This window comes from Motacilla alba, chromosome 28, assembly GCF_015832195.1.
Source record: "Motacilla alba alba isolate MOTALB_02 chromosome 28, Motacilla_alba_V1.0_pri, whole genome shotgun sequence".
NCBI classification, from domain to species: domain Eukaryota; kingdom Metazoa; phylum Chordata; class Aves; order Passeriformes; family Motacillidae; genus Motacilla; species Motacilla alba.
The window spans coordinates 2,647,958-2,673,987 of NC_052043.1; the positions used below are offsets into that span (position 1 = coordinate 2,647,958).

General features: G+C 49.1%; 2 protein-coding genes across 6 annotated transcripts in view; one reads left to right on the forward strand and one right to left on the reverse strand.

Moving 5' to 3' along the window:
* Positions 1–895: 895 nt before the first annotated feature.
* F2RL3 (F2R like thrombin or trypsin receptor 3) lies at positions 896–4,716 on the forward strand. Its single transcript, XM_038163974.1, has 2 exons — positions 896–1,171; positions 2,202–4,716. The coding sequence occupies exons 1-2, from the start codon at positions 1,018–1,020 to the stop codon at positions 3,269–3,271; spliced, it is 1,224 nt and encodes a 407-aa protein (XP_038019902.1). The 5' UTR covers positions 896–1,017; the 3' UTR covers positions 3,272–4,716.
* Positions 4,216–26,030, reverse strand: part of CPAMD8 (C3 and PZP like alpha-2-macroglobulin domain containing 8) — a 59,073-nt gene continuing 37,258 nt past the window's right edge. For 4 of the 5 annotated variants that reach the window (XM_038163972.1, XM_038163970.1, XM_038163971.1 and 1 more), the window contains exons 35-43: positions 25,406–25,644; positions 21,831–21,918; positions 15,965–16,039; positions 15,248–15,353; positions 15,053–15,163; positions 14,200–14,412; positions 13,664–13,738; positions 8,532–8,727; positions 4,216–7,947 (exon numbers count right to left, since the gene is read on the reverse strand). In XM_038163972.1, the coding sequence (XP_038019900.1) occupies position 7,947; positions 8,532–8,727; positions 13,664–13,738; positions 14,200–14,412; positions 15,053–15,163; positions 15,248–15,353; positions 15,965–16,039; positions 21,831–21,918; positions 25,406–25,644 (1,104 nt within the window). In that variant the 3' untranslated portion in view covers positions 4,216–7,946. The remainder of the gene's footprint in view (positions 7,948–8,531; positions 8,728–13,663; positions 13,739–14,199; positions 14,413–15,052; positions 15,164–15,247; positions 15,354–15,964; positions 16,040–21,830; positions 21,919–25,405; positions 25,645–26,030) is intronic. The other variant, XM_038163973.1, reaches the window with a different exon arrangement.

A 26,030-nucleotide genomic window follows, 5' to 3' on the forward strand; every position in this document is an offset into this window, starting at 1 on the left:
GCAGGGAGGACCTGGCAGCAAGGGATCTTAAGGCTCATTTAACCTCTGCCAGTCTCTGTTACAGCATCATCTGGGTTGTCTGGGCACAACCAGCAGCTCCCTGTGCTGCTCTGAGTCCTTATCCCAGGCAGAGTGGGGATTGTGCAGGGTGGGACTGCTCAGCTCTGGGAAAAGGCAGCTTTTTGTGGGGCAGGAGTGGCTGGAGCTCCCCATTATCTCCCCAACAGCAGGGACTTCCTGCGTGCCCTTTGCAGGCCCCTTTCCTTTCCTGCTGCATGGAGCTGCTCTCCCCGTCCCAGTGGTTTATCAGAGGAAGCAAAGCATCTCCTCTCTTTGCCACCCACCCTTGGTGTGTCATGGTGCTCCTGCTGCTGCTTTCCAGTGCAAAGAGCTCCAACCCCGAGGACTTTTAACCATCCTCTGCAGTAAAAGGTGCAGGAGCTTGGTGCTGTTTAGCCAGGAAACAGGAGCAGGAATAAAAGGGAACTCTGAAGGGCCCAGTCTGATCTGGAGGCTGCAAGGCTGACACTAAAACCCTTCCACTGCCAGAACACGAAACTGCAGGAGCCCCCTGGAATCACTGGGAGATCTGTGTGGTCTGCAGCTCTGGTGTCTGGGATATCTCCCCGTTTGTAGTACCAGAAAATGCAGGCTCAGGCTCTAGGAAAAGACCTCAGCTCACCCACAGAGCCACTCAGGTCTCTGTCGTGGGAGGATGCTCAGCATTTCCATGGGCTGAGCTGTGTGGGTTCTGTTTATGTGCAGACTGCACCAAACCCCGCCACATTTGTTATTTCCAGGAACATTCCGGAGCAGGAAGGAGACCCAGATGAGTCACTTGAGCCATCGTCTCACGCTGAGGATGAAGTGCAGCCCTAAAACACTTCAGGCCTGGATGAATAAGCCCCTCCTAGTCCTACTCTGACGCTGGGGGTGTCCAGCCTGAGCTCCTGTGGTGCCAGCCCTCCATCCCCTCATCCCGCCCGGATCTGCCCCGTGAAGGAGCAGCAGCAGGAAATGCGTAAGCAGGGTCCCTGCTGCTGCTGCTGCTCCCACACAGCTCCGGCTCTGGGCTGTGCCAGACCCTGCACTGCCATGGGCACCCTTGGGAGCAGGCAGCTCCTGCTCTGCTGTGCCCTCTGGGGACTCTGCCTGGCCTCGGACTACGATGGTGAGTGTCTGCTTTGGGTGCAAAGCTGCTGCTTGTTAAAGTGCTGGGTGCTTGGATTTTTGTAAAATCCCTGAAAGCTCATTTTTTAATGGGCTCACACGGGGAGGATGCTCTGATAGAGCTTGGTGTGGGCTCTTGTTGAAGCAGGAGGTTGACAGAGGTGATACAGCAGACAAAGAAGCTGGGGTGGAAGAAACTAGAAAGAGAAAGGAAAAATAGAGGAGCACTAACCAGAAAGGACTCAAAACCTAAATCTTTAGCTACTTATAGACCCAGAGCCACAACTTTACACTGGAGTGCCTCCAGAACTTCGGATTGTTGTGAAAGCCCAGCAGAGGAATTGTTCTCTGGATTCCCAGGCCTGTTCATGGCTGTACATGGGAATTTCTCTCTGGATTCCCAGGCCTGCTCACGGCTGTGCAGAGGAATTGTTCTCTAGATTCCCAGGCCTGCTGATGGCTGTAGAGAGGAATTTCTCTCTGGATTCCCAGGCCTGTTCATGGCTTTAGAGCATCACAGTCCATTGTGAGCTGTGGGAAACCACAGGGCAGAGGAATCAGGGATGTCCTCAGAAAGGTGGCTGAGGGTGTCTCCTGCACACCTAACTCTGCCAGCCACTTCTTCTGCCCGTCACTCAACAGCCTTTCCAGAACATTCCCAATTGTAGGGACGCCAACAGAAAAGACAAAGGGGTGAGCTGTGTGTGCAGCCTCCACAGTCTCCAGTTGAGTGAGGCACAGGCTGAGTGATGGACAGGTTGAGTGTGTAACAGGCTGAGTGTGTAACAGGCTGAATGAGGCACAGGCTGAGTGTGTAACAGGCTGAGTGAGGCACAGGCTGAGTGTGTAACAGGTTGAGTGTGTAACAGGCTGAGTGTGTAACAGGCTGAGTGTGGCACAGGCTGAGTGAGGCACAGGCTGAGTGTGTAACAGGCTGAGTGTGTAACAGGCTGAGTGTGGCACAGGCTGAGTGTGGCACAGGCTGAGTGAGGAACAGGCTGAGTGTGTAACAGGCTGCCTTCCTCTCCCAGATTACTCTCAGAACAGCACCAGTGAGCAGGCCAGCACACCAGAGGTCACCCCATGTCCCCGAGCCATCCCGGGGGACCAGGCCACGGTCAACAACGTCACCTACCTGCTGATCCCCGAGGCCACCCGTGCCCAGCTGGGCAGCGCGGTCACCGTGCGCCTCATCCCGTGCCTCTACAGCCTGGTGTTCGCGCTGGGGCTGCCGGCCAACGCGCTGGCGCTCTGGGTGCTGGCCACCAGGGCCGAGCGCCTGGCCCCCACCGTGTTCCTGATGAACCTGGCCGCCGCCGACCTGCTGCTCGTCTCCGTGCTGCCCTTCAAGATCTCCTACTATTTCCTGGGCAACCACTGGCCCTTCGGGGAAGGGCTGTGCCGCCTCACCACGGCTCTCTTCTACGGCAACATGTACTGCTCCGTGCTGCTGCTCACCTGCATCAGCGTGGATCGCTACCTGGCCGTGGCTCACCCCTTCTCCTCCCGCGCCTTCCGCACTCCCACCTTGGCCGCCGGCACCTGCGCCGGGGTCTGGCTCTGCGCCGCGGCCCTGACGCTGCCCCTGGCCCTGCAGCAGCAGTCCTACCCCCTGCTCGGGGCAGGCCTCACGCTGTGCCACGATGTCCTGCCCCGGCACGAGGACGACGGCTTCTACTTTTACTATTTCGTGGTGCTGATCGCCTGCGCCTTCCTGCTGCCGCTGCTGCTGCTGGCGCTGAGCTCGGGCGCGGTGCTGCGCGTCCTCCTGCGCGGCCGCGGCCGCTACGGCCACGCCGCCAAGCTCACGGCCCTCGTGGTCGTCACCCTCGTGGTTTTCTATGCCCCCAGCAACGTCCTCCTGCTGCTTCACTACTCCAGCCCCTGCTCCAGGCTGCACGGCCGGCTGTACCTCAGCTACATGGTCAGCCTGGCCCTCAGCACCTTCAACAGCTGCGCCGACCCCTTCGTCTACTACTACGTGTCGGAGGATTTCCGGGAGAAGGTGAGGAGGAGAGTCTTCAGGGGCAGCAAAAAAACCACCACTTCCCTAAAGACCTCCAAGGAAACGCTGCCCCGTTCCAAGCATTCAGTGGTGTGAACCTCCAGCCCTGCTCGCTGCTCCCAGGGCACTCATAATGCACACAGTGGGGATAAGATGAATTTAGCGCTGGAATTCCACAAGTTTCACCCAGAACAGCGTTTCCCAGGAGCCAAGTGCTTTCCCCCGTCTGCACAGATAAGGATGAATAAACCCAGGCCGTGGCATTCTTTGCCCAGACAAGATGCTGAGTGCTGGACACATCCATCCTGCACTGGGACACTGCCTGCAGCTTCTCAGCTGGTCCCACACCACCAGAGATGTTCCTCCCCAAACAGCTGGGTCTGGTGTTCCTAACCTGGCTGCTCTCTGCCTGCTAATCCTGCTCCTGGCTTGCTCTCTGTCCTTAAATGCATATTGCCTTCCCCTAAGACAAAAAAAGAGCCATCATTGCAAAACCAAATTTCTAAATGTTTCAAAAGCTACTCTCCTGAACTAAACCAGTCTGTCAAAGGAGTGCAGAGTACTGGCTTGTGCAGCAAAAACATTATTGGCTTGATTTGTAAGTAACCCCTCAGGAATGTCAGCCCACTGTTGGTAAAAGGTGTAAAAATCCCCGTCACTCATCCCTGTTTTTGCAATTCACCCTTGGAATCCATCATTTCTTTGAGGGAAAGGTTGTAGTAATAGATTTTGTAAAAAAAATGATGTCTCATGAAGGAAAATAGTAAAGTAGGAATGGAGCAAAGCCTCTGGTACTCCACACTTCCTCCGTGTAATGTCACCCACAGCCAAAAGCTGGCTCTGATCAAAGAGGTGCTCAGGTTGGAACCTGCTGCAAATCTGACAAAATCCAGCCTGCTCATCTCTCAGACACAACTGGGGCACAGCCCTGTGAGCAGCCAGATAGAAAATGAGCAATAAACCTCTTTAGAGCTCTTTAATTCTTTCGTTTTCCCAGCACAGGCTTGACAACATAAAGTGTGAATAAGAGGCAGAGAGGATTGTCTTAAAATCAGTTTTTAATAAAATATTTATCAGAAACTAAAACAAACACTTTTCTGGACTCAGACTTGCTAAGATGTGTGTGAACAAACCAACAACTGGTCAGAGAGCTGTTTGTGTGTACCTGGGGGCAAAAGGCAGGGGAAACACAAAGCTGGGCTCCAGGTGCTGGGCACTCAGTCAGAAACAGCAGAGACTTAAAAAAAAAACCCAAACCCAAACCCAAAGCCAGGCTGGTAGAGGTTTTCTAAAGAGTTTCTCTATTCACAATAATGAAAACCAGGTTATTGTGCATTAAATGTCAACAGTCAGTGTGAGCAAAGCAAGTGCTGGTGTGTTGGGGATGTTCTTCAAGCAAGCTGAACATTCTTCTGGTATTTGCTTTCTACTGAGGCTGATTAAGAAGGAGGGGAAGAGGCAAGACCAAAACACAGGACAAGAAAGAACAAGGGGAACTATTGCTTTAAAATAAATACCATGGTAATGATTACTCTGCATAATGTACAGTTACAAATATATAAATATTAATTTCCTTGAAAGGATTGCAAGCATCAATCACTGATAACTAGCACTGCTGCAGCTAGTCAGTCACAGAACTCGATGGAAGAAGAGATTTCTGTGTCTTACAAACCCACTGGCAGTTTTCTCCTTTTGCAGTGAGGGACCATCAGGAAAAGGAAAGGAGAAACATCTCTCTGATAGAGGGAGGCAAAGTCTCTAAGCCAGGAAAAACCCAAAGCAGCAGCAGCAGCAGCTGCTGGCCTTGCTGGCTTTGGCTTTCCAGCACCCAGCTGGTCTTTTCCTTGCTGGAAAAAAAAATAAAAGCAACTCTTCTCTCCTAACTGCCTGGCTGAGGTGCACAAAGTGGGAGCCTGAGATGTCCTTGTGCTCTCAGGGGCAGGAGGGAGACTGAGCAGAGCTGGGCCTAAGCCTGTGAATGGCTTTGAGTCTGTTCAGCTGTGCTGTGTCCAGGGGTGCTCAGGGATCCAGTCCTACAGTTTCTGCATTCCAAGCAAGATGTTGAACAATGGAGGGAAAATAATCTATGATTTTTTTTCCCCTAGATAAGAATGAATGATGGTTACAAGAAACATGAACAGCAAATGTGGGACATGGGAAAGCTCTGGACCCTCAGCTGGGGTGGAGAAGAGAGCAGAGACCCCCTTTGTTCCTGTGATGGGGGGAAAAGGCAACCACAGTGGTGGAAGTGCAGGTTCCTTGATTCATGTCCTTAAATAAAATCACCTTTTTTCTTTTTAGGTACACAGAGGAGCTGCTTTGGTGTAGCAAGAGCAGGGGGAGGCAGAGGCTGCCAAGAGCAGAGAGACTGGAAGTGCCAAGGCTGGGGGTGAAGTCAGGATGCAGAAACCCTGTCACATCCTCTCCCACACACTGCTCTGCTCTGTCTGGCTCTGAGGACACTGGGGTTGCTCTGCCTTTGCCTTCTGAGGGTCCAGGGCTCTCTGGCTTTACTTTGAATTGTAAAACAGAAGCCAGACTCCTCTGCCTCAAGCACTGGCACAGAAATCCCTCAGACAAGGCCCTGATTGATGGGCTGGCACCACCAGCAGGAATTATTTACCTGGCAGCAACAGGGGGATGTCTGCAGCTGGAATTAGGACATTACATGTCCCACAGCCTGAGGAAAGTGAAGAAAGCCAGGTTTAATTCTTGGCTGGAACTCCCCACCCTCACCTCCCCATCCCCAGGGGGAGGTCTGAGTGCCCAAGGATCTGTGAGAGGACCAAGCCATTTAAAATGACTTCAAATATCTCTGCAGAAGCATTCACTGGCTGTACAATGGGTGAGAGAGAGCAGGAGAGGAAAACCAGAAAGGCACTGAGGAATCCAGAGCACAGGTCCCAGCTCCTGGGTGAAGCCAGTCACAGACCCCACCAGGGTGACCAAATGCCTCATCCTCCCAACTCACAGCACCAAACAGCTGCAGCCTGAACCAGCAAACAGCAGGGTTTGTATTGTGCAGTTTTGAGTTTTAGAAAAGGAAAAAAAAAGGAAAAAGAAAAAAGGAATCTTGTTGCAGCTCACACTAGGCCTGTTATTTACCCAGGGATAAATATTGACTCAGTCCTGTGTGTGTACACAATAGCCAGTGCCTGCCAGGACAGTTGCTTGCAGGAGGGGGGATTTAGTTTAAAGGCATTTATTTACCTGCCAGGCAGGAATGCAGCTGCCAGGGTGAGGGCAGGATCTGCCCCTGCACCCCCTAGAGTGGGGCAGGACCCTCATCCCAGCAGGATGCTGGGAGCAGCCATGAGGGGAGGCTGGCACAGCTGCCAACTTGTGAGGCAGCTCAGAAATTTCTGGAAACTTCAAGACCCAGATCTTCATCATGTCAACTGCATTCTGCAAATGTCTGGCCCCAGACAAAAAGGACTGGAAACTACACATGCCCAACCTCTGGGGTACCTCCTGGTTGTCCCCATGTGGACATTTTTCTGGAATAAAATTGCCTTTATTCTGGAATGGAATGTCTATACTGGGATATATTCTTGTCATGGTTCCTGTGTAAACAAGCCTTAAAAATGAATGGAGCTGGGCTTTTTTTTTTCTGTTTCCATTCACCAATAAACACCCTCAAAAGGAGTTTCCACCCTGCTCTGGGTCCTGGTAACAATAGAAGTGGGAAGATAAAATATTAACACTATTTTGCAAGAGGCAATTGCATGTAACTCCTCCAAAGAGAACAATGCTGCTCCAGGCAGGAAGGGAAACTCAAAAATCTTGGCTCCTGCACTTTTGGAAACACAAAGCTTTTCTTTTTAAGTTTTGCCACGTTGCTTGGGGCAGGTCAGACCGAGGGAGTCCAGGGATTGGTACTGGCCAGCAGAGCCAGGGCCTGGCAAGGGAGTACCAGGACCAGAACATGCTGTGCTGGATGCCAGTGGGAGCAAAATAAAAGGGCTTGGTGAAGTCAGGCAAACATTTAAAAGGGCTGTGCCTGGGCCAGGTTCATTTTCAGGCCAGGCTTTGAGGAGAAAGGGGCTGAGAAGGCTGCAAGCAGCCCCTGTCAGCACGTAGTGCAACACAAAGAGGGCTCCCCTACCTCATCCCTGCCTCTGCTGAGGCTGCAAACAGCAGCAGACATGAAGCCTTTCAGCCCTGGCAGTGGATTTCAGTTTTCTCAGGTAAAATGTACCTCCCAAGAGCTTCCCTGAACTGCGGAGCCACAGGGAAGTGTTTCTCTCGTGGGTGCAGACTGGTGGGCTGGGGAAGATGAGCAGCCTCTTTTTATGTCATAATTGGCAAAACACGCTGATTTTTTATTATTATAATTTGAGCAAGAAACTTCTCAGCCATCTTTCCTCAAACAGTAGTTCAGCTAAGCACAAGGCCTGGACTTAACTTCTAAGTGTAGCTAGGAAATGGCATTTGCAGAATATCCTGATAGCAGAGAAAACACTTGGAAATGCTCTATAGGTTTGAATTCCAGCCCCTATTTTTCTCACCTAGAGGGCACAGCATATTGGTCTCTCATCACCGGGAGGGCTCCAAAGAAGATGCACAAGAAGGCAGGAAAATGGACAGAAAAATAACGCTGAGTGTCCCCTTTAGAGCTCCAGATCTGCCCCGTGGGGCAGCAAAGCCTACAGTTCTGAGGGCATCAGGAAGTAGTCATCATTCAGATTCTGTTCTGCAGCAGGTCGTCTGGAGGAACAAACTCATACAGGAGTCGATTCTGAGCCTCTTCTCTTTATTTAAATTATGGATTTCTGTGGGAAAGAGAACACAAGGAAGAAAAGTCACCCTGCTGTGATGCATCTTTGTGAGATATCACTGAGCCTGGGAAAAGCTGAAAAGGTTACAGAGCTGGGAGGGACCCTCAGGGATCAAATCCAGCCCCTGTCCCTGCACAGGCACCCCAACAACCCCAGCCTGAGCCCCCCTGGCAGCGCTGTCCAAACGCTCCTGGAGCTCTGGCAGCCTTGGGGCCGGGAGCATTCCCTGGGGAGCCTGGGCAGTGCCCAGCAGCCTCGGGGGGAAGAACCTTTCCCTGAGCTCCATGGCAAGCCCTGGCACAGCTCCAGCCCTCGCTGGGCTCCTGTCCCTGTCACCCCAAAGGAAGATCCATGTCCATTCCTCCTCCCCACCTTCCCCTCAGTCTGTTCTGCTCCAGCTGAACACACCAAGTGACAGGTCACTCCATTCCCCTGGGGATGAAACCACTGAGGTCCCAGAGCCTTTTACAGCTGCCCCAGCAAGCCCCCATTCCCACCGACCTCCTTTTGGGGAACTGACCAGCACAGGGACACCACAGGCTGGCTCAGAGCCACCCCCAGCCCCGCTGTGGACTCACCATTCTGCTGTGGTGGCCTCAGCCTGGCTGCTGTCCCCTCCCCTGAAGGTGCTGGCCGTGCTCAGCTCTGCCACCACCTCGAACACGTCGCCCTCCACGGCGAAGGCGTCGGGGTCGTACTCGTAGGAGTAGTAGGACAGGTCTGTGTGCAGGGGGGGCCCCTCCTCGGCTGCTGGGGGAACCAGAGCTGCAGGAGCTGCGTGGCCCCACAGCAGGGCAGGGCAGCAGGAGGAAGGGGTTTTAGTCAGGGACACCAGGGAAGGAGGATGCAGGTGTCAGCACACCTGCCCGGGTTTGGTGGGGTTCACAGGGGAGGGGAGAAGCTGCTGCAAAAGCAGAGTTTTCATTTCCCAGTCTGAGAAACTGGAATAAAATGAAAGGAAAGAGGGGGGGAAAAAAAGAGGGGTAAAGGGGAAATAAGGAGGAAAGGGGAAAACAAAGGGGGAAGGCAAATAAGGGTGGGAAAAGGAGGAAACAAGGAGGGGAAATGAGAAAACAAGGTGGGGGAAGAGGAAGAAACAAGGGGGAAAGAAGGAGAAAACAAGGGGGGAAGAAGGAGAAAAAAGGGGAGAAAGGAAGAGAAAACAAGGGGAGAAAGACAAGGGGAGAAAGAAGGAGAAAACAAGGAGGGAAAGAAGGAGAAAACAAGGGGGGAAAGGGAAATAAAGGGAGGCAAAGGACAGTGTAGTTTGAAAAAAGTCTGATTTTTGAGCATGGAATTAACTGAGGTGCTGAAGTTCAAACCCATCAGCCTGAGGGCTGCACACAGCAAGATAAAAGAGTCATGCCGAGGGCAGATGGCACAGGGGATTCACTCTGCACCCTGAAAATCTCTCCTCTGACCAGCCCCATCTGTATGGGGACATGTCCTGTGTGCCCTCAGCTGTGTATCATTCCATAAAACAAGTGACAAAGCTGGAGGGAGACCCTGAGGGAACAGCTCACTTGGTGACTGATCAGTGGAGGCAGCCAATTTTCTTTTCAGCCCAACAAGTGTGAAGGTTTTCAGGCCAGGAACCCACAGCAGAGCCATGGACTCCAGCCTGAACGAGGAGCTGAGGTACCTCTGCCCCAGCACAGTCACACGGCACTGAAATTTCCTCCTTTGTGTAGGGACAGTCCCAGCACAGGCAGGAGCAGGAATTTCTCCTCTTCCCACTCCCTGCAGTCTGTGCTGACACCGGCAGGTCCCTCTCACAGCACACACCAGGCTGTGCTCCCTGTCCAGAGGGCAAAACTGCAAGATAAAACTTCTAGGAACAGCAGCAGATCCGTGTTTCCTAAACTGCTCCTCGAGCCAGCTCAGCTGTCCATCCTTCCTGTTTGCTCTCTGTGTACACTGCCCTAATCCAAACCAAAGCAAGCACTGAGGCAGAATTATTGCAGGGAGGAAAAGTCCCCAGCCCGCCCAAAGCTGGCTTTATTTAAAGAGAACACTCATCAAGGCCTTTGAAAATGTTTGTTCCCTAGAAATAAAATATCTGAAGGATCTTCCCTGTTGCCTCCCACATCCTCCCGGCACTGGGCAGGGGAGTCAGGCTCTGTTCCCTCCTTCTTGGCCTCCTCCCTGTGAGAACCTGCCAGACCATGAGCTCCTTCTATGAATGGGTGATTGCTGTCCACCAGGGCTGGGATGAACATCACAGGCCTGACTCTTCCCAGGAATTCAGCGCTGGAGCCCAAGCAAAGAGCACAGGCCGAGGTTTCCTGCTGCACACAAACCACTCCCCCAGCCCCAAATGTTTGTGCCGAGGCCAATGTTTGCTGAGCAGTGATGGGGGGAGAGGAAAAACAGCCCTGTGCCAGTTCAATCAATCCTGAAAGAGCTGCAGCCCTGTGGGGAACACACCAGCCAGGGAATTTTGGGGATGACTCCACCTGGAAGCAGAGCTCAGGCTGATGCTTCTGGTTAGGAGCTGGTGCAGGTTAGGGTTAGGCATTTAATTAAAAAAAAAACCCCAAACCCCACAAACAAAACTCCACCACCAAACAAAAGTGTCATAATTCCACCTAGAACTTTCTTCCAGTTCTAGAACTGGAACCATGGAACTATGACAAGTGTCATAATTCACCTAGAACTTTCTTCCATTGGCCCTTTCTGATTGCTGGAGCAAAACTGTGCAAAGGGCATGGCTGTGGGGAGAGGCAGGGGGCCAGAGAGCTGAGCCTGGGGGGGCTTCCTGCTCACAGCAGCCCTGATACCCCAGCACTGCTGCCCCACACACTTGGACATTGTTTTCCACCAAACCCATGCAGAATCACAGCACTGTGGTGGCAACATATTGTCCTCCAACATCAGTGGCTGTGCCTTGAGTGCCTTTGGCACAGGAGATTTAGGCACTTTCAGAAGAGAGTTAGTGATGTGTGGAAGCAATCGAGGCACCATTGCATCACAGAGACACTATCAGAGCTACTGGGGATCCCACAGGCTCCAAAATCCACCCAGATCCTTGTGGCCAAGGAGTGACAAGGATCTCAGGAAAAGCCACGGCCAGAAATTCAGTGAGATTCCAGTCAGCAACTCAGCTCCTGCTCCAGGGAGTTTTCTATCCAAACAAATGTTGCAGCAGGCTGTGAAGGCACATGAGCACACCCAGAGCTGGGTCCACTCATCAAAATCCTGTCCCACCCTTTTGAGACTCAGTAATTCACCTGAGAAGGAACAGCTGAGGAAGGGGACTCACACAGGAGTTATTACAGCTGAGTCCTGTCACCCTGCAAACTTCCCTGGCAATCAGAGGATCTACAGATGCAAAGAGGATCCCACCCATCTGTTCAAAAAAAGCTTTAAGGTCAAACCTCAGCCATTCTGCCTCTCTGCAGACTTTGGGAAGGCATTTTAAAATGTTCTGACAGCAGCAACAGCGCTGCATCCTGACCTTTCAGGGCCATCTCTGTTCAATTACTCATCTTGAACAGCTGGAATTGATTCCAGCAAACCCACTGGAGTGTGTGGAACTTCACTGTGGGTCTGTGTGTGCCAGAGGGAGCCCCAACACATCCTGCAGTTCCCACTGATGGCTGGGAGGCAGCTGCTTGCTCCCACTGACAAGACCTCAATTAAAGCATCCATCAGCCCAAGCTGAGCTGCACCAGTCTCATGGCAAACACAGGAGGCTCCCAGACAACACAAACACCACGTGCCTCCCTGAGAACCCGGCATTTCCTGCAGATTAATACTCCCAGTCGGTTTTACACCAACCTGCCCTAAGCTTGATTCGGCTCCTGGAGTTTTGCATCCCTTTAGGAAGTCCCAGATTTAGGCACGGCTCAGCAGAGCCCCTGCTGGAGCACCTGAGCCGACTTAACCCCATCACATGCTCCAGCAGCACCGAGCCCAGCAGAGCCTGCCTGAGGAGGGGCTCATTCATCTGCTGCACTTTGATTCATGTCCCGTGTGCTTGACCTGAGAGGAGCCCTGAGGATTAATGAAAATCACATGCTGGGCCCTTTTCCTGGGGCGGGATTTAGTCAGTTTGATTCCTGAATGCTCATTCTGCCATGGCTGCTCCCAGCTCAGCATCCTCCTGCCAGGAAATCTGGGCACTCCCACACCCCAGGACAAAGCCAGCTCCAAGTGCTTGCGCTTTGACAAAAGTCCTTATGGCACTCAAGTTTGTCCATCTAAAATCTGCATTACAATGCCACACAAAATAATCAGATTTTCCCCTTTAGCTCCTTCTGAGCCAGCACTGTTTCTGTCAATTCAGAACAGAAACCACAGAGGGATTTTCCTTTGACTTCAATGCAGATTATTTCAGAAACTCTGTTCTGAACATTTTTTGGATTGTGGATTACCATCAAGTTCCATCATTTTTTCCCCCCCAGGTAATCATATCAAATTTTTATTTGAAAATTATGTAATGGCAGCCCCATTTTTGTAGACCTTGGTATGGCCTCACATTCCAGCACTGCCTAAATGAAACAGTTTGGGAATGCTGCTTGAAAGGGTTCAGATTGCAAATTTTCCATGCTGAGCACATGGCATGTGTATAGAATAAAGTGCAACAAGATATAGATATATTCACAATAAGTCCAGGAAAAAAAAAGGGAGGAAAATAGTAGAGACATGAAACACTAAGACTGGATGACCATTAGAACATGTGATAATGGAATATTCACCATGTTTTTGCCCCTTAGTAAGAAAACTGTCCATCAGCTGCTGTCCAGAAAGAAAAGAACAGGATGGTGTTTCCTGTTGGACAAGTGTTGGTCTGACTCTGGTGCACAAGGAGGACATGAGGAGCCACAGAGCCCCTGAATTTAATTCTTCTCCTGAAGAGTTTAACTGGTTTTACCAATTTGTTGGGAGAGTTGGAGCCCAGGGGAAAATTAATGAGTGGAAAGCAGCCAGGAAAAATCTAGACCAGTTTATTTACTAGAAACAGCATGAAACAAGCTATTCTATTGACCCTCCACTGCTTCTTGGTGAGATTTATTGTGAGCCATGAGCGAGTTCGACACGAGTCTTGGAAAAAAGTGCATGAACATAAGCACCAAATAAAATGAGCAGCCAAATTCCTGGCTACTCCATCCACTGACCTTAACATTTTTGTTCACTAAGGCTCTTTATTCTAAACAGCAGCTCTGAGAGAACCAAGACTGCCAGCTCCATTTTTGCACAGAACTGCAGGGGCAAAGTTAATCCACCTGGATTTGAGTCCTTGCAGTGGTTTGGGCTCTTGTCACGTCCTGCTCAGTTGTTTGTTGGAACACATTACATCAGCCTGGCTTTCAATGGGATCTCTCCAGCTTAACAGTGGAGGAAAAGATCACAGAGAGTGTGTTGTTCAAACACGGCAAGGCTGAGAAAATAGGAGGGTCAGTTGTCCACTCCTACAAACAATTATCTAAATCCGGCAGGTGCTGAGCTGGGCAGGATTCCTGCATGATTTCCTGAAAGGAAAAGGACTAGGAGAGCTGTCTGCTACTGAATACCTCTCATCCTCAGCTTCCTTGACCTCTTCATCTTTTTTCTGATTTCTGAATACCCTATCTTTTCTGTAAGATGGAGAAATCCAGTATCTTTATTTAAAATGTGCTTGAGAGCCACCTGTACTTAGTACAGAGATTGGACAAATTTTAACCTTGCTTAAGAAAGCATTTGGATAAATGCAAAAGTATTGCATTACCTGCTGGAGTCTGGGGAACACTGGGCTGCTCAGCTGTGTGGGAGTGTGTCTCCCTTTCTTCTGGCAAGTTCTTGGCTACAAAAACAAAGAAAAATAAACTCATTTGTCACATAATTTGTTAATAATGCCTCTCTAGTAAAGGTTTGCATTTCCAGAGGTGGCATAATCAGTTCCCTGGTACACTACACACCTTGAAAGCCCATGCAGAATCTCCAAAGCATGTTACATCTAATGGATTTAATTTTTATCCAGGAATATTCACTTCAGATCAAACAGTATCACTAATTTTCTCTTCAATTCATTCTGACTGGTAAACATGTATTCATGAGAACAGAAAACCAGTTATTTCAAGCTGAAAAGCAGCTGCCCTTATCACTTAATCAGCTGTACTATGAACAGCAAAATAACACAGAGCAAGTTCAGAATTCTCCTCCTTTCCTTACCACACGTATGGAATATTAACTTGCTCAAAAGAAGGTTTGTGACATTTTCCTGCAGCTGAACCACGACAGAAAAGGGAAGTAAATGAAACCTACAGGCAGAACACTGAGACATGGGCATCTGCTCTATCCTGGTGTTGTTCCTGCACGATGCCACCTCCATCTGGCAGTGGTTGGGGTAGATGTGGCCATCAGAGCCACACACGGGCTCGCCGTCGTAGCCGCAGTCCCGCGAGCACAGGCACTGCTCGAAGTACTCGTCCTCCAGGCAGCCAAAGATGTTGTTGCAAGGGCCAGAGTGGACAAAGCCTGGGGATTAAACAAATCCCAGTCAGTTTTGCACAGCACAGGGAAGGTGGAATGGAAATAGTTGACCGGTCATCAGTTTTCATGTTGAATTCTCGAAGATTTCTAAGAGGAATTTACAAACTTTATAGAATTAAAAGCTCTGGGAACAAAGTTGCCTTTTTGAAGGAGCCATGGTGCAACAGCTTCCAGACTTGGGATAAAGCAACTGTTTATTGGCCACAGAGCACAGAAAGGAACAAGAGCTTCTGGGGCAAGTTATTCCTTTCATGGATGTATGAAATTGTTCAACCCTCCTACAGTTAATTGTGGAACTCCACTGCAAAATAATGGAGAGAAAGAAAACCAAATTGCATGGTAAGGATTTTTTACCTCTTTGTTTACTGACACACCTCCCCATGTGCAGGCTCTTCCAGAATTAGACATTTTTCTTGCCTCTGAAGCAAATCACAGTCACTTTGGTGCCTGAAGAGCACCACTGCTCTGTTTGTCCTGACTTTAACACCGCTACCCCCCAAACCTTTGTGAAACTTCCACTAACACAGAGAGGGAAACACAACATTTGTGTAAATATAATTTTGAGCTCAGAACAGTTGTGGGTCCCAATTTTCCTAAAGATCTGTGTGGTTTTGGGGGGACTCACCAACCCACTGGCTGGCTGAGCTTTCCACCTCGTTGCAGGTTGGGCCGTCGCAGAGCTCCCTGGCCAGGGGGCTGTTCTCACTCACGTTGTAGAAACGAGTGGCTTCAAAAGCTGCAGCAAGGAGGAGAAATCACAGCTGAGCCTCCTGCCTGGAGATCTGATGTCAGCAGGGATCAGAGGGAAACAGGCACAAACCTGGCTCGTAGTAATCATACACTTTGATGGGAACAGGGGCTGTTTTCCCAACTATGTGCTCTCTGAAAGCTTGGAACTTCACACAGGTCATGCACTGGCTGGGAATCTGTGAGAAATGGTGTAAAAGACTCAAAAACTACACTTGAAGAGAAATGAACGCAGCATGTGCCCCTAATGCCAAGCACAAAGATACCTCCAGTACTCCAAGTACAGGGACAGAGATAATGAATAAAAATCAAACAGGGTGAACTAAACCAGGGTGCTTTGCTGACCTTTAAAACACATATTTGCCACAGAGCCATGGCAGACACTCCAGCTGTGTTCCCTGCCCACAACCACCAGACAATTTCCTGCTGCTGACCAAGCCAAGAGAGCTCTCACCTTTCACTCTCAGGTCTGTGCTGTGAGGTCTAAATGATTCTGCATTTAGCACTGCTAGTTGGACCTGAAAATCAGATTATTTCAAGGCAAAAATCTAAGTGTTATCCACCCAAAACCACTCCATGGGCTGAAGGGAATCACCTGCCTCTGTTATACTTTGGTTTCCAAGCAAAAGCACAACCCCACCTGCAGCAAAAGAAGCTCAAGCAAGAACCACTTAAAGCTGCAGGGTGATTCTCACCCCTGAGGGACCCCCAGCACCCTGCCTGTGCCTCATCCCCTGCTCATTTGCCTCTCATTAAAATCCAACATAATTATAAGAAACAAAGCCATTACCTCATCAAAATAAAACAAGACTTTTCTTCCATCCACTTCATATCTTTTTAACCCAATTTGCTTGTTCATCAATAACTGGGGGTGAAAGAAAAAAGTAAAAATAATTTTGTTTATTTAATCTCATTTTATAGGAAACAGGTAGAAATGAGAGAATAAGTAAGATTTCAGGCTGCTTAGAAAACTCATCAGACACTAAACTCCAGGGATTTCTTCTGCTGGAAAAGGGTGCTTCCATAAGAGAGGGAAAATGCAAAGGGATTGAAGTTGCTGTCATATGACTGAGGGGAAAAGCCACCTGTGTGTCCCTGCCTGTGTCCTGCTGAGGAATTCTTGCAAGAGAGGGAAAATGCAAAGGGATTGAAGTTGCTGTCACATGACTGAGGGGGAAAAGCCACCTGTGTGTCCCTGCCTGTGTCCTGCTGAGGAATTCTTGCAAGGTGCATCAGCTGAGGGCTCCTCCTTATCCCCCTGGGGCTCTGCTGATGCCTCATCCATGATCTCATCCAGCAGCTCCCAGATTGTTTTCAGTGCCAAGGCTCCAGCAAGACCTCAACCACCAAACCACTCAATGCAGTCTCTTATTTATTTACACCCCTCAGACCACCAGGGAATCTCCCTGGGTATTGAAGGTCCCCTCCTCCCAGCAGCTGAAAAATCCAAAACATTCTTCTGCCAGGAAAATTAATCCTCCCATTTGAAAAGAGCAGCCATTTGAAAGAGCCCCAGGCACCCTCCCTTTTGACAAATGGGGTCAGGCCAGGCCTCTGCTCCTCAGCTTCTCTCCCTTCGAGGCCCAGGGATTTGGAATTTGGGGTTTGCATTGTACCACAGACCCACTTCTTCTGCTTTTTATCTGCACACCATCTAAGGGCACTTCCCACATCTCCAAACCTTCATTTTTCAATTTCCCAGAAGTTCCTCCCATGATTTCTGCACTTGGAACATCTCAATACTGTGATTGTCCTGCCTGATCAAGCATGACTATTTTGATAATTTCTATTTAGAATGCAACTGGCACGTGGAAAATATCTAATACTGAAGGTGGGGAGGATGAGGGTTTGTGGAAAAGGACTTCTGATCAAGCATTACTATTTTGATAATTTATATTTAGAATGCAACTGGCACATGGAAAATATCTAATACTGAAGTTGGGGAGGATGAGGATTTGTGGAAAAGGACTTTTGTGTTTTAATCAAAGTTTGGAGAGCCAAGATAGGACCAGAGCACTCCATTCTATAATTCTGTTCTCTAAACTGTCCCATTACTTCAACCTCTGTCAGACAATCCCATTTGTAAACATAAACTTGTGGGGAGGGCTTTTTTGTTTTGGATTTTTTTTTGTTTGTTTGTTTTTTGCTTTGGGGTTTTTTTGGGGAGATTTGTTTTTGTTCTTGGTGGGGTATTTTGGGTTTTTTTATTTAGTTAGTTTTTTGGAGTTTTTTTCTTTTTAATGTTCTTAAGTTACTTTGAGATCGTAGGCTAAAATTTCTGCAGAAATGGGAACAAATAATTACAATTCTTATCCTAATTATTACTAACAAATATTATAATAACTATAATAACAATCATGACTATAATTAGGATTTAGAATGACACAAAACAAGCAGCACTGCTTCTTTCTGAACACTGAAATTTGCCCAAACCTGCCACCAGCAGCTCCAGCTCCCCTCGCCCACCCCTGCTCCCCAGCTCCCTGCTACTCCTGTAACAAGCCAAGCAACATCTCTTTAAGCCCCACACAATATGGAAAGGGCCAATTTAATTTGTCCTTATAATTTTAGGGCCCTGCTGGTGGCTGTTATTCCTCAGCAGTCCACGGCTGCAGACAGGCCTTTATGAGGGCCTGGAGACGCCGGCGCCACCGGGAACTGCTGGGCTCAGCTAAAAGTGCATTTTTCTGGTGAGGTTTGATCTATCCCAGCCCAGGCTGACCTCCTGACCCTGTCGACATCCAGCATTATTAGGAGGATTTGTGGTGGGCTGTGCACAGAGCCCTCATTAAGCAGCGCTGCCCTGGGGCTGCACGTGGGGCTGCTCCCGGCCTGGGCTCAGGGAAAAATCCCAGAAAATGCCAGAAAATGCTGATTTACAGCCCAGCCCCTCCACAGCAGGGGCAGAGGTGGGATTTGTCTCTGCTCAAGGTGGTGGCCAATATATATGGCACAGAAAATCTCAGAAAATGCTGATTTACAGCCCAGCCCCTCCACAGCAGGGGCAAAAGTGGGGTTTGGCTCTGCTCAAGGTGGTGGCCAATATATATGGCACAGAAAATCTCAGAAAATGCTGATTTACAGCCCAGCCCCTCCACAGCAGGGCAAAGGTGGGGTTTGGCTCTGCTCAAGGTGGTGGCCAATATAGACACGGCGAGGCTGCAGTGGGTGAATTTTGTGTTGGGCCCTTGTTTGGTAGCCATGAAGAAATCACAGGATGGGTTGGATTGGAAGGGACCTTAAAGCCCATCCAGTGCCAGCCCTGCCATGGCAGGGACACCTTGCACTGTCCCAGGCTGCTCCAAGCCCTGCCCAGCCTGGCCTTGGGCACTGCCAGGGATCCAGGGGCAGCCCCAGCTGCTCTGGGAATTCCATCCAGCCCCTCCCCACCCTCCCAGGGAACAAGCCCTTCCAAATATCCCACAAAAATCTCCCCTTTCCCAGTGGGAGCCATTCCCTGTGTCCTGTCCCTCCATGCCTTGTCCCCAGTCCCTCTGCAGCTCTCCTGGAGCCCCTTCAGGCTCTGCAAGGGGCTCAGAGGCCCCCTGGCAGAGGTGGATCAGGTGGGGCTGTATCTGCACTTTGGGCTTGTATCTACAGATATGCTTGAGCTTTGTCACCACATTTCATTTTTAGAGATGCAAAAGGGTTTAAATGCAATAAAAAACCCCATGGAATTGAGGTCTTTAAGGGGAACATTCTCTCCTGAAGATGGAAAATCCTTCCCAGTTTAGGAAAATCTCCAGCTTTCCAAAGGAAGCAATAGTGATTGAGCAGCAGAGCCTTCTGGGCTCACGCACACACTTATGACAGAAATTTTTGGTTTTGAGGCCCTGGCACAGGGTGCCCAGAGCAGCTGGGGCTGCCCCTGGATCCCTGGCAGTGTCCAAGGCCAGGTTGGACAGGGCTTGGAGCAGCCTGGGACAGTGGGAGGTGTCCTTGGATGGGCATTGTGGTCCCTTCCAACCCAAACTCTGGGATCTACTGCAAATGAAGTGTTTTGAGACATCACACAGCCAGTTCACTGTGCTACCAGCATCAGTGTCCCTTGGAGACAGCCCATCCCCATATGAATCATTTATTCCCAATTTTTCTCAGTGTTCCTCTGCTCAGAACACACCCAGAGCACAGGGCAGGGCAAACCATCCCCCAGAGCACAGCAGGAGCCTGTGAGCAGCAACTGCACACAAACTGAGCCCGGCTGGGGCCCAAGGTGTCCCTTCCCTGGGACACCTGTGTGCCACCCATCCCAGAGCTGCCCTGGGAAAGGGAAAAGGGGAAAGTGTTCAGGGGCATGTGGGACTTTGTCTGGTTCCTCAGCTTAGAAACCCTCAGCTGACATCAGGAAAAGAGATATTCACACAAATTTGTTATTTCTTCTTTGCCCACTGCAGGGAAAAAAAAAAGAAAAAGAAAGAAAAAATGGGGGGAAAAGGGAAAAAAAAAAGAAAAAGGGGAGGGGAGAAGGAGGGGGGAAAAAAGAAAAAAAAGAGAAAAAAAGGAAAAAAAGGAAAAAAAGGGGGAAAAGAAAAAAAGAAAGGAAAAAAAGGAAAAAGAAAAAAGGGAAAAAAGAAAAAAAAGGGAAAAAAGAAAAAAAAGGGGAAAAGAAAAAAAGAAAGGAAAAAAGAAAAAAAGGAAAAAGGGGGGAAAAGGAAAGAAAGAAAAAAAAAGGAGTACAGGAATATATTCCTTAAGAACTTTCCTGTTCTCCTGCAGTGAAAACCCTTCACGCTCTTTATTTTGACCCTTTCCCTCTGCTCTCAGAGCATTCCATGGGTTTAACACCATGAAGATATCCTGTTGTTCTCCTCCTGGGACATTTGGAGCCCTCTCTGGTTCTAATCCATATTTTTTTTCTGCTGTTATTTACATGAGTGACTATGAAAGATAATGTACTTGACAGCACTGCACATGACCACCATTCCAGCACCTTCAGCAGAGGGGGAAAGCAGGAACCAACCCCACTGCAAGCTCCTCACCTCAATTTTCCTCTTTTTTTTTTCCCATAGGGATGCTGGAGAACTCCTGCTCCCACCTGAACTTTCAGTTGGTTGCATGAGAGAATATCAGACCCACAGGCAAATAAAAGTGGATCCATTTCACATGCTTGGATTTGAAAATAGATTTCTCCACGTGCAGCTTGGGAGTGGATATAAATAACTGCAGTTTTTCTCTTTATAGGGATAATTTCATTTCTGATTCCCTGCCCTGAAAGGATGCAATTGCTTCTCAGGGATTAATACAAAAATTTCTGTGGCTTCAGGGACACCCCAGGAGACATCTGACAGCAGCTTCTGACATGGATTGTAAACCCCTCCAGAGAGCTTTTTCCTCCAAGAAAATGCAATGGTGTTTCAATTAGAAATCAGCCAAATCAAGGGAAATTCTACAGGAGATAAAGCAGTGTGCACTCCTCCTTGAATTACGATATCAAATTAAACTTCACAATGGTTCTACTTAAAAATTCGTTCCTCAGATCCCTTCCCAATATAATGAGATAAAATTATTAACAGAAGAGGTCCTTTAGAAGCAAAATATTTTTACCAGCTCTCAAGGATGCAAAAATTTTACACCTCTTCAGTCAAACAGTCCTTAAAAAATAAACCTTTGTAGCATAAGAACCCCACCAGTGAATGCAACGTTCCACAAAATGTAATGAGTTGTAATGAATGGAATACTCCCACAAATACCAAGCAAAGCTCAAGATTACAGCTCATCTGCCCTGAAGGGCTGGCTGGGCACGAGGCACATTCTGTCCACCTCAGCTTGGCTGCAAGAAACACGATGTTCTCCCAGAGAGGAGGGGAAAAAAAAATAAAAAGGGCAAAAAATTCCAAGACACAGAGCCTCCAAAGAAATGGGATCCAGATGTTGGAGATAACACAGCTCACTAGGCAGCCATAAACAGCTCCTGTTAGAGCACATTTGCACCTCAGCTTTTCCAAGGGGTCTCACTTAATTACTGTGCACTGGCTCAGGAAAACCTTGGCTTGGCTGGGTTTGCTCAGCCTGCTCTGAACGTCTGTTCCCTCATTTCTGAGAGCTTTTCTGACAAGTGAAATCTCTTCCTCCCCTTTCCCAGTTTTAATTGCATCTTTTCAGCAGTGCTCTGACACTCAATGGCCTCCTCTTGCCCCTCAGGGGGAACCCCTCCCAGTCAGAGGGTTCCACATCCCAGCCCTGCACCCCCATCCCATCCCATCCCATCCCATCCCATCCCATCCCATCCCATCCCATCCCATCCCATCCCATCCCATCCCATCCCATCCCATTCCCATCCCATTCCCATGGATCCCTTCCCATTCCACTGATCCCATCCCATTCCACTGATCCCATCCCATTCCCATGGATCCCATCCCATCTCATCCCATTCCCATGGATCCCATCCCATCCCATCCCATCTCATCCCATTCCCATGGATCCCATCCCATCCCATCCCATCCCATCCCATCCCATTCCCATGGATCCCATCCCATCCCATCCCATCCCATCCCATCCCATCCCATGGATCCCATCCCATCCCATCCCATCCCATTCCCATGGATCCCATCCCATCCCATCCCATCCCATCCCATCCCATCCCATCCCATCCCATCCCATCCCATCCCATCCCATTCCCATGGATCCCATCCCATGGATCCCATCCCATCCCTTACCTGCTCCAGGCTCTCAATATCTGCTCGAAACCCTGAGAACAGAGGCACTTCCAACACAGCCATGTTTGAGGATCCAGAGTGCAGCCATCTTCCCATGGGAACAAAAAGAGAGAAAATGGGAACAAACTCAAGATCCATGGACAACTCAGAATGGAGAAAACAACTCCAGAAGAAGAAAAAAAATAACATATTAAAAGGCTCTCCTCGTTGAAGTGCTTGGGGAAAGCCACAAGCCACAAGTTGGTTTTTAAAAATTCTCTTTTCTGCTTTTATTTAATAAAATGATGCCCAGCTTACAGGGGGCAGGAGATGTCCTGGAACACAGAGGCAGAAAACAGAGGGATGCAGCCACCTGTGGGGCTGCTTGCTTTCTTTTTCAATTAATCACTGAGAAAATGCACTTGGTAAAAGGAAATAAACCCTTGGAGCAGAAGAAACTTCTCTTCCACCCCGAGAGAAGGGCTGTAGATGGGAGAGGGATGCTAATTCCCAAGGCAAGGTCATTCAGTCCTGGGCTTTCATAAATGGCTGTTTCACCCCTGGCACTGAGAAAAGGGCTTTTGCTGACGAGTCACTGCCTTGCTGGTGTTAAATCACTGCCCGTATCATCCTCTAGAGTACAGCTGAAAACTCAGGGAAATCTCTGAAACTGAGTTGTTACAAATGTGCACAAAACCCCCACACACAGAAAGGCATGGAGAGAAGGGCTGTTGGGGCAAAACCTCAATTTTTGCAGCATGGCAGAGGAGTGTCCATCCTTAGGCAGCTCCTGGAATCCCAGAACAAGGCTCCTTTTCTCTGTGCTGCCAGCAGCTCCCAGCCCTCCCTCCTTGGCAGCTCACCTGTTTGCTGTGCCCCACCTGGGCTGGGCCCAGCAGGGCTCATCAGCTCATGCCCAGCTCTGAGAAAACACACTTCCACAGCTTTCCAGCACCAAACTGGCCAGCTCTGAGCTGGCTCCTCTCTCTGGAGCCCCCTCAGCTCAGGGGCGGTGAACTGGCTGAGGTTGGGGTGCCACACCCCAGCCCAGGGCTCACAGTAGCATGAGGTGGCCTGGGGACAGAGCCAGCTGGCTCTGGGTGAGGCACTCAGGGCTCCCAGAGCCATTAAATCTCTTTAATTCCCATCTAACTCCATGCTCCTCTTGGTAATGGGCATAAAAAGATGCAAGAGCATGCAAAGGGTATTCAAACAGACCCACACTCCCAAATAAATCATCCAGGATCCTTTTGCCTGCATCTCCCCAGCCTCTGTTACACATCACAGCTTTCTGGTTTCCACCCTGGGCTCTCCCTGACCCTTCAGCAGTGCCCCAGGGATGTCACTGGGCATGACAACACTTCACCACATTCTGAGAACACCCCCAGCTCCAAATAGCTCAGCTGTCATCCTTAGCAGCACTCCCCTCTTCACACTGCCCCAGCAAGATGATGATGGAGCTGAGAGCATCATTACAGGAAGAAGGGGAGGAAAGGAAGATTTCATTTGCTTTTGTTTCCTTTCCAAGCAATCCATCTCCCTGCACTGGGCTTCCTCTCAAATTTCTGCCTCAGCTGCAGCAATTCCCAGGGCAGGAGTTTCAGAACTATCAGCAGAGAGGTTGTGCTGATGCAGGGCAGCCTCCTCAGCATCTGACACCACTGTGGAATTTTATCCTCTCCCCAAAACAGGCTGAGGGCTCGGGCAGGGGGAGAAGAGGCTGGCACAGTGACACTTGGGGGCAGTGCTTGTGCCACAACACGGCCCCGTGGGCCAGTGAAAAAAAATCCCAGCTTTTCCTGGGGCCCTGCAGCTCTGCTCAGGTCTGCAGTCTCTGTGTGCCCTTGCCTGTGCAGGAAGGAAGGGACAGAAGCTGATAGGGGAGCCAGAGTTTCCCATTAAGCTCTGATAAGGCAGCCACAATTTTCCATTTCCATCTGAGGCACTCTCTGGAGTTCTCCTGTTGGAGGTCAGGGAAGCAGCAGCCCCCTCCAGCTGCCGTGCTCCTGGTCACAAACATGAAATTAGTTCTGAATTTCTTGGGAATGGTTTCTCCTGTTGCACAGCAGGGTGCTGTGAGCCCTCTTTATTTCCTCTAGTCGTGGCTTTATCTCTCCTGGGTCAAATTCCCAATAACCTCCCTAAAAATCCAAATGCTTTCTAAAGAGATCAGCAACCCCTGATGACTGCAGCATACCAAGGTGTTTGAGCAAAACTTGTAAGTGGATTTAATGCAGGGCAGAAACTATTCTTGCTGCTCTTTGTCTACAGCCAAGCTGTTTTCTCACAATAACTTGAGTTTTCCAATCTATAAAGTGAGACAGAACTCCTCATGTCTCTGCAAAGTGCTCTGAGATCTAGAAATGAAATGCCTGAATCATGTCACTTTTAAAAGTTATTTTACATTTCATTATCTGGAGCAAGGAGATAAGGAATTTAAGAGCTTATTAACAAATATCTGCATCTATTGTGCCTTTACCATTCCTACCATGGCAACAAGCATCTTCTGTTAGGTTTTTGAAATCCAAAACTGAACCACTAAGGAGCTCAAATAATAAAGTCAAGTCAGCAATATTTATAAAAGTATTGACACAATTAAGATATTAGTCAGCCAGCTGAATTTACTTTGCTCTTTGAAGCTTTTAAGAAAATAATCCAGAACTTTTTCTTTTCATCCTTATACAAGTAAATCACATCACGTTTGTAATTTTCAGGGTTTGGAGAGGCAATAATGAAACTCAGTGAGAGTGATTTTCTTATTTCTCTACCTTTGACACACACTTAACTCTGAAAAGATCAAGAATGATCTTGGAATGACTCTGTCCTACAACCCACAATGGTGAAAATAATCCAGAACTTTTTCTTTTCCTCCTTGTGCAAGCAAATCACATCGCATTTGTAATTTTCAGGCTTTGGAGAGGCAATAATGAGACTCAGTGATAAAACCTCAAGGTGTTTTTCTTATTTCTCTAATTAGCACTGAAAAGATCAAGAATGATCTTGGAATGACTCTGTCCTACAACCCAAGTGGTGAAAATGATCCAGAATTTTTCTTTTCACCCTTACACAAAGAAAATCACATCACATTTGTAATTTGTCATGACTCTGTCCTACAACCCACAGCAGTGGCTGAAAATTCTGCTGAAAGTCCTGAGATCCAGCCAGTGCAGCAAGAGAGCCCTCGGTGCTTTCCTGGCACAGAGGGGCTGTGCACTGTAGTAATCACATATCCTCTGAACAGAGAGAGATATAGTTCTCCCAGGATTTTCCTGGGAAGCTGTGAGAAAGCTCAGAGAAAGAATTAAAACAATTATTATCTCAATCTCTGCCCCTGGCAGGCAATCTCTGTTTGTCAAAGATGGAGTTGTCCCTTCTTCACCAACAGGTGAGAGAAGATTCCTAAAGGCCAATCAGGTCTTAGGTCCACCATTGTTTCCATAAGAACTGTGGATTTCTAATAATAAAGGACTTTTCATGCCTTCTGATGGTGGAGTCTCTGTCTGTCCTTTGTCTGTCCCCGATACCCCTTTGGTGACAATGCACACCAAGATCAGCAAACCAAGAGCTCAGTGGGGAGCAGGGCTGGCATTTCCTACCTCGTGCAGGTCTCCAGGATGACTTTGTACTCTCGGTGGTCCTGGTCTGAGGCCGGGTCCTCGTCGTCCCCCAGGGCCCTGTCCCTGTGCAGGGCTCCGGGGCGGCGCTCGGCCGCAGAGCCCGAGCGCAGCGGGGCTGGGGCTGGCAGGGGCTGCTCTGCCTTGGGCTCCTTCAGGTTCACCAGGAGCTGGAAGGCTGGCTTGGCTATAGGATCAGGCACATTGTAAGTGACATCGATCTGCAGTGGGAAGAGGGGAAAGCAACATGAATCAGGGTGGGTGGGTTATTACAGCTCCAATGTTTCCAAGTGTGCACAAACGTCCAGCACAGAAGACACAAGGTCTCTTCAGAGGGGAGAACAGCAGGCACAGAGGCAACAGGGGCTTTACCACGTGTGATAATCACATATCCTCTGAACAGAGAAACAAAGCTCTCTCCCAGGATTTTCCTGGGAAGCTGTGAGAAGCTGTAAGAAAGTAAGTTCAGAGAAGAGAATGATTAACAATTCTTATCTCCATCTGCTGCACCTGTTGTTGTGCACATGGAGATTGTTTACCAAAGGGTGATTTCTTAATTGGACACTGGATGGTGTTTGGATTGATTGACCAATTAAGTTAAAACTAT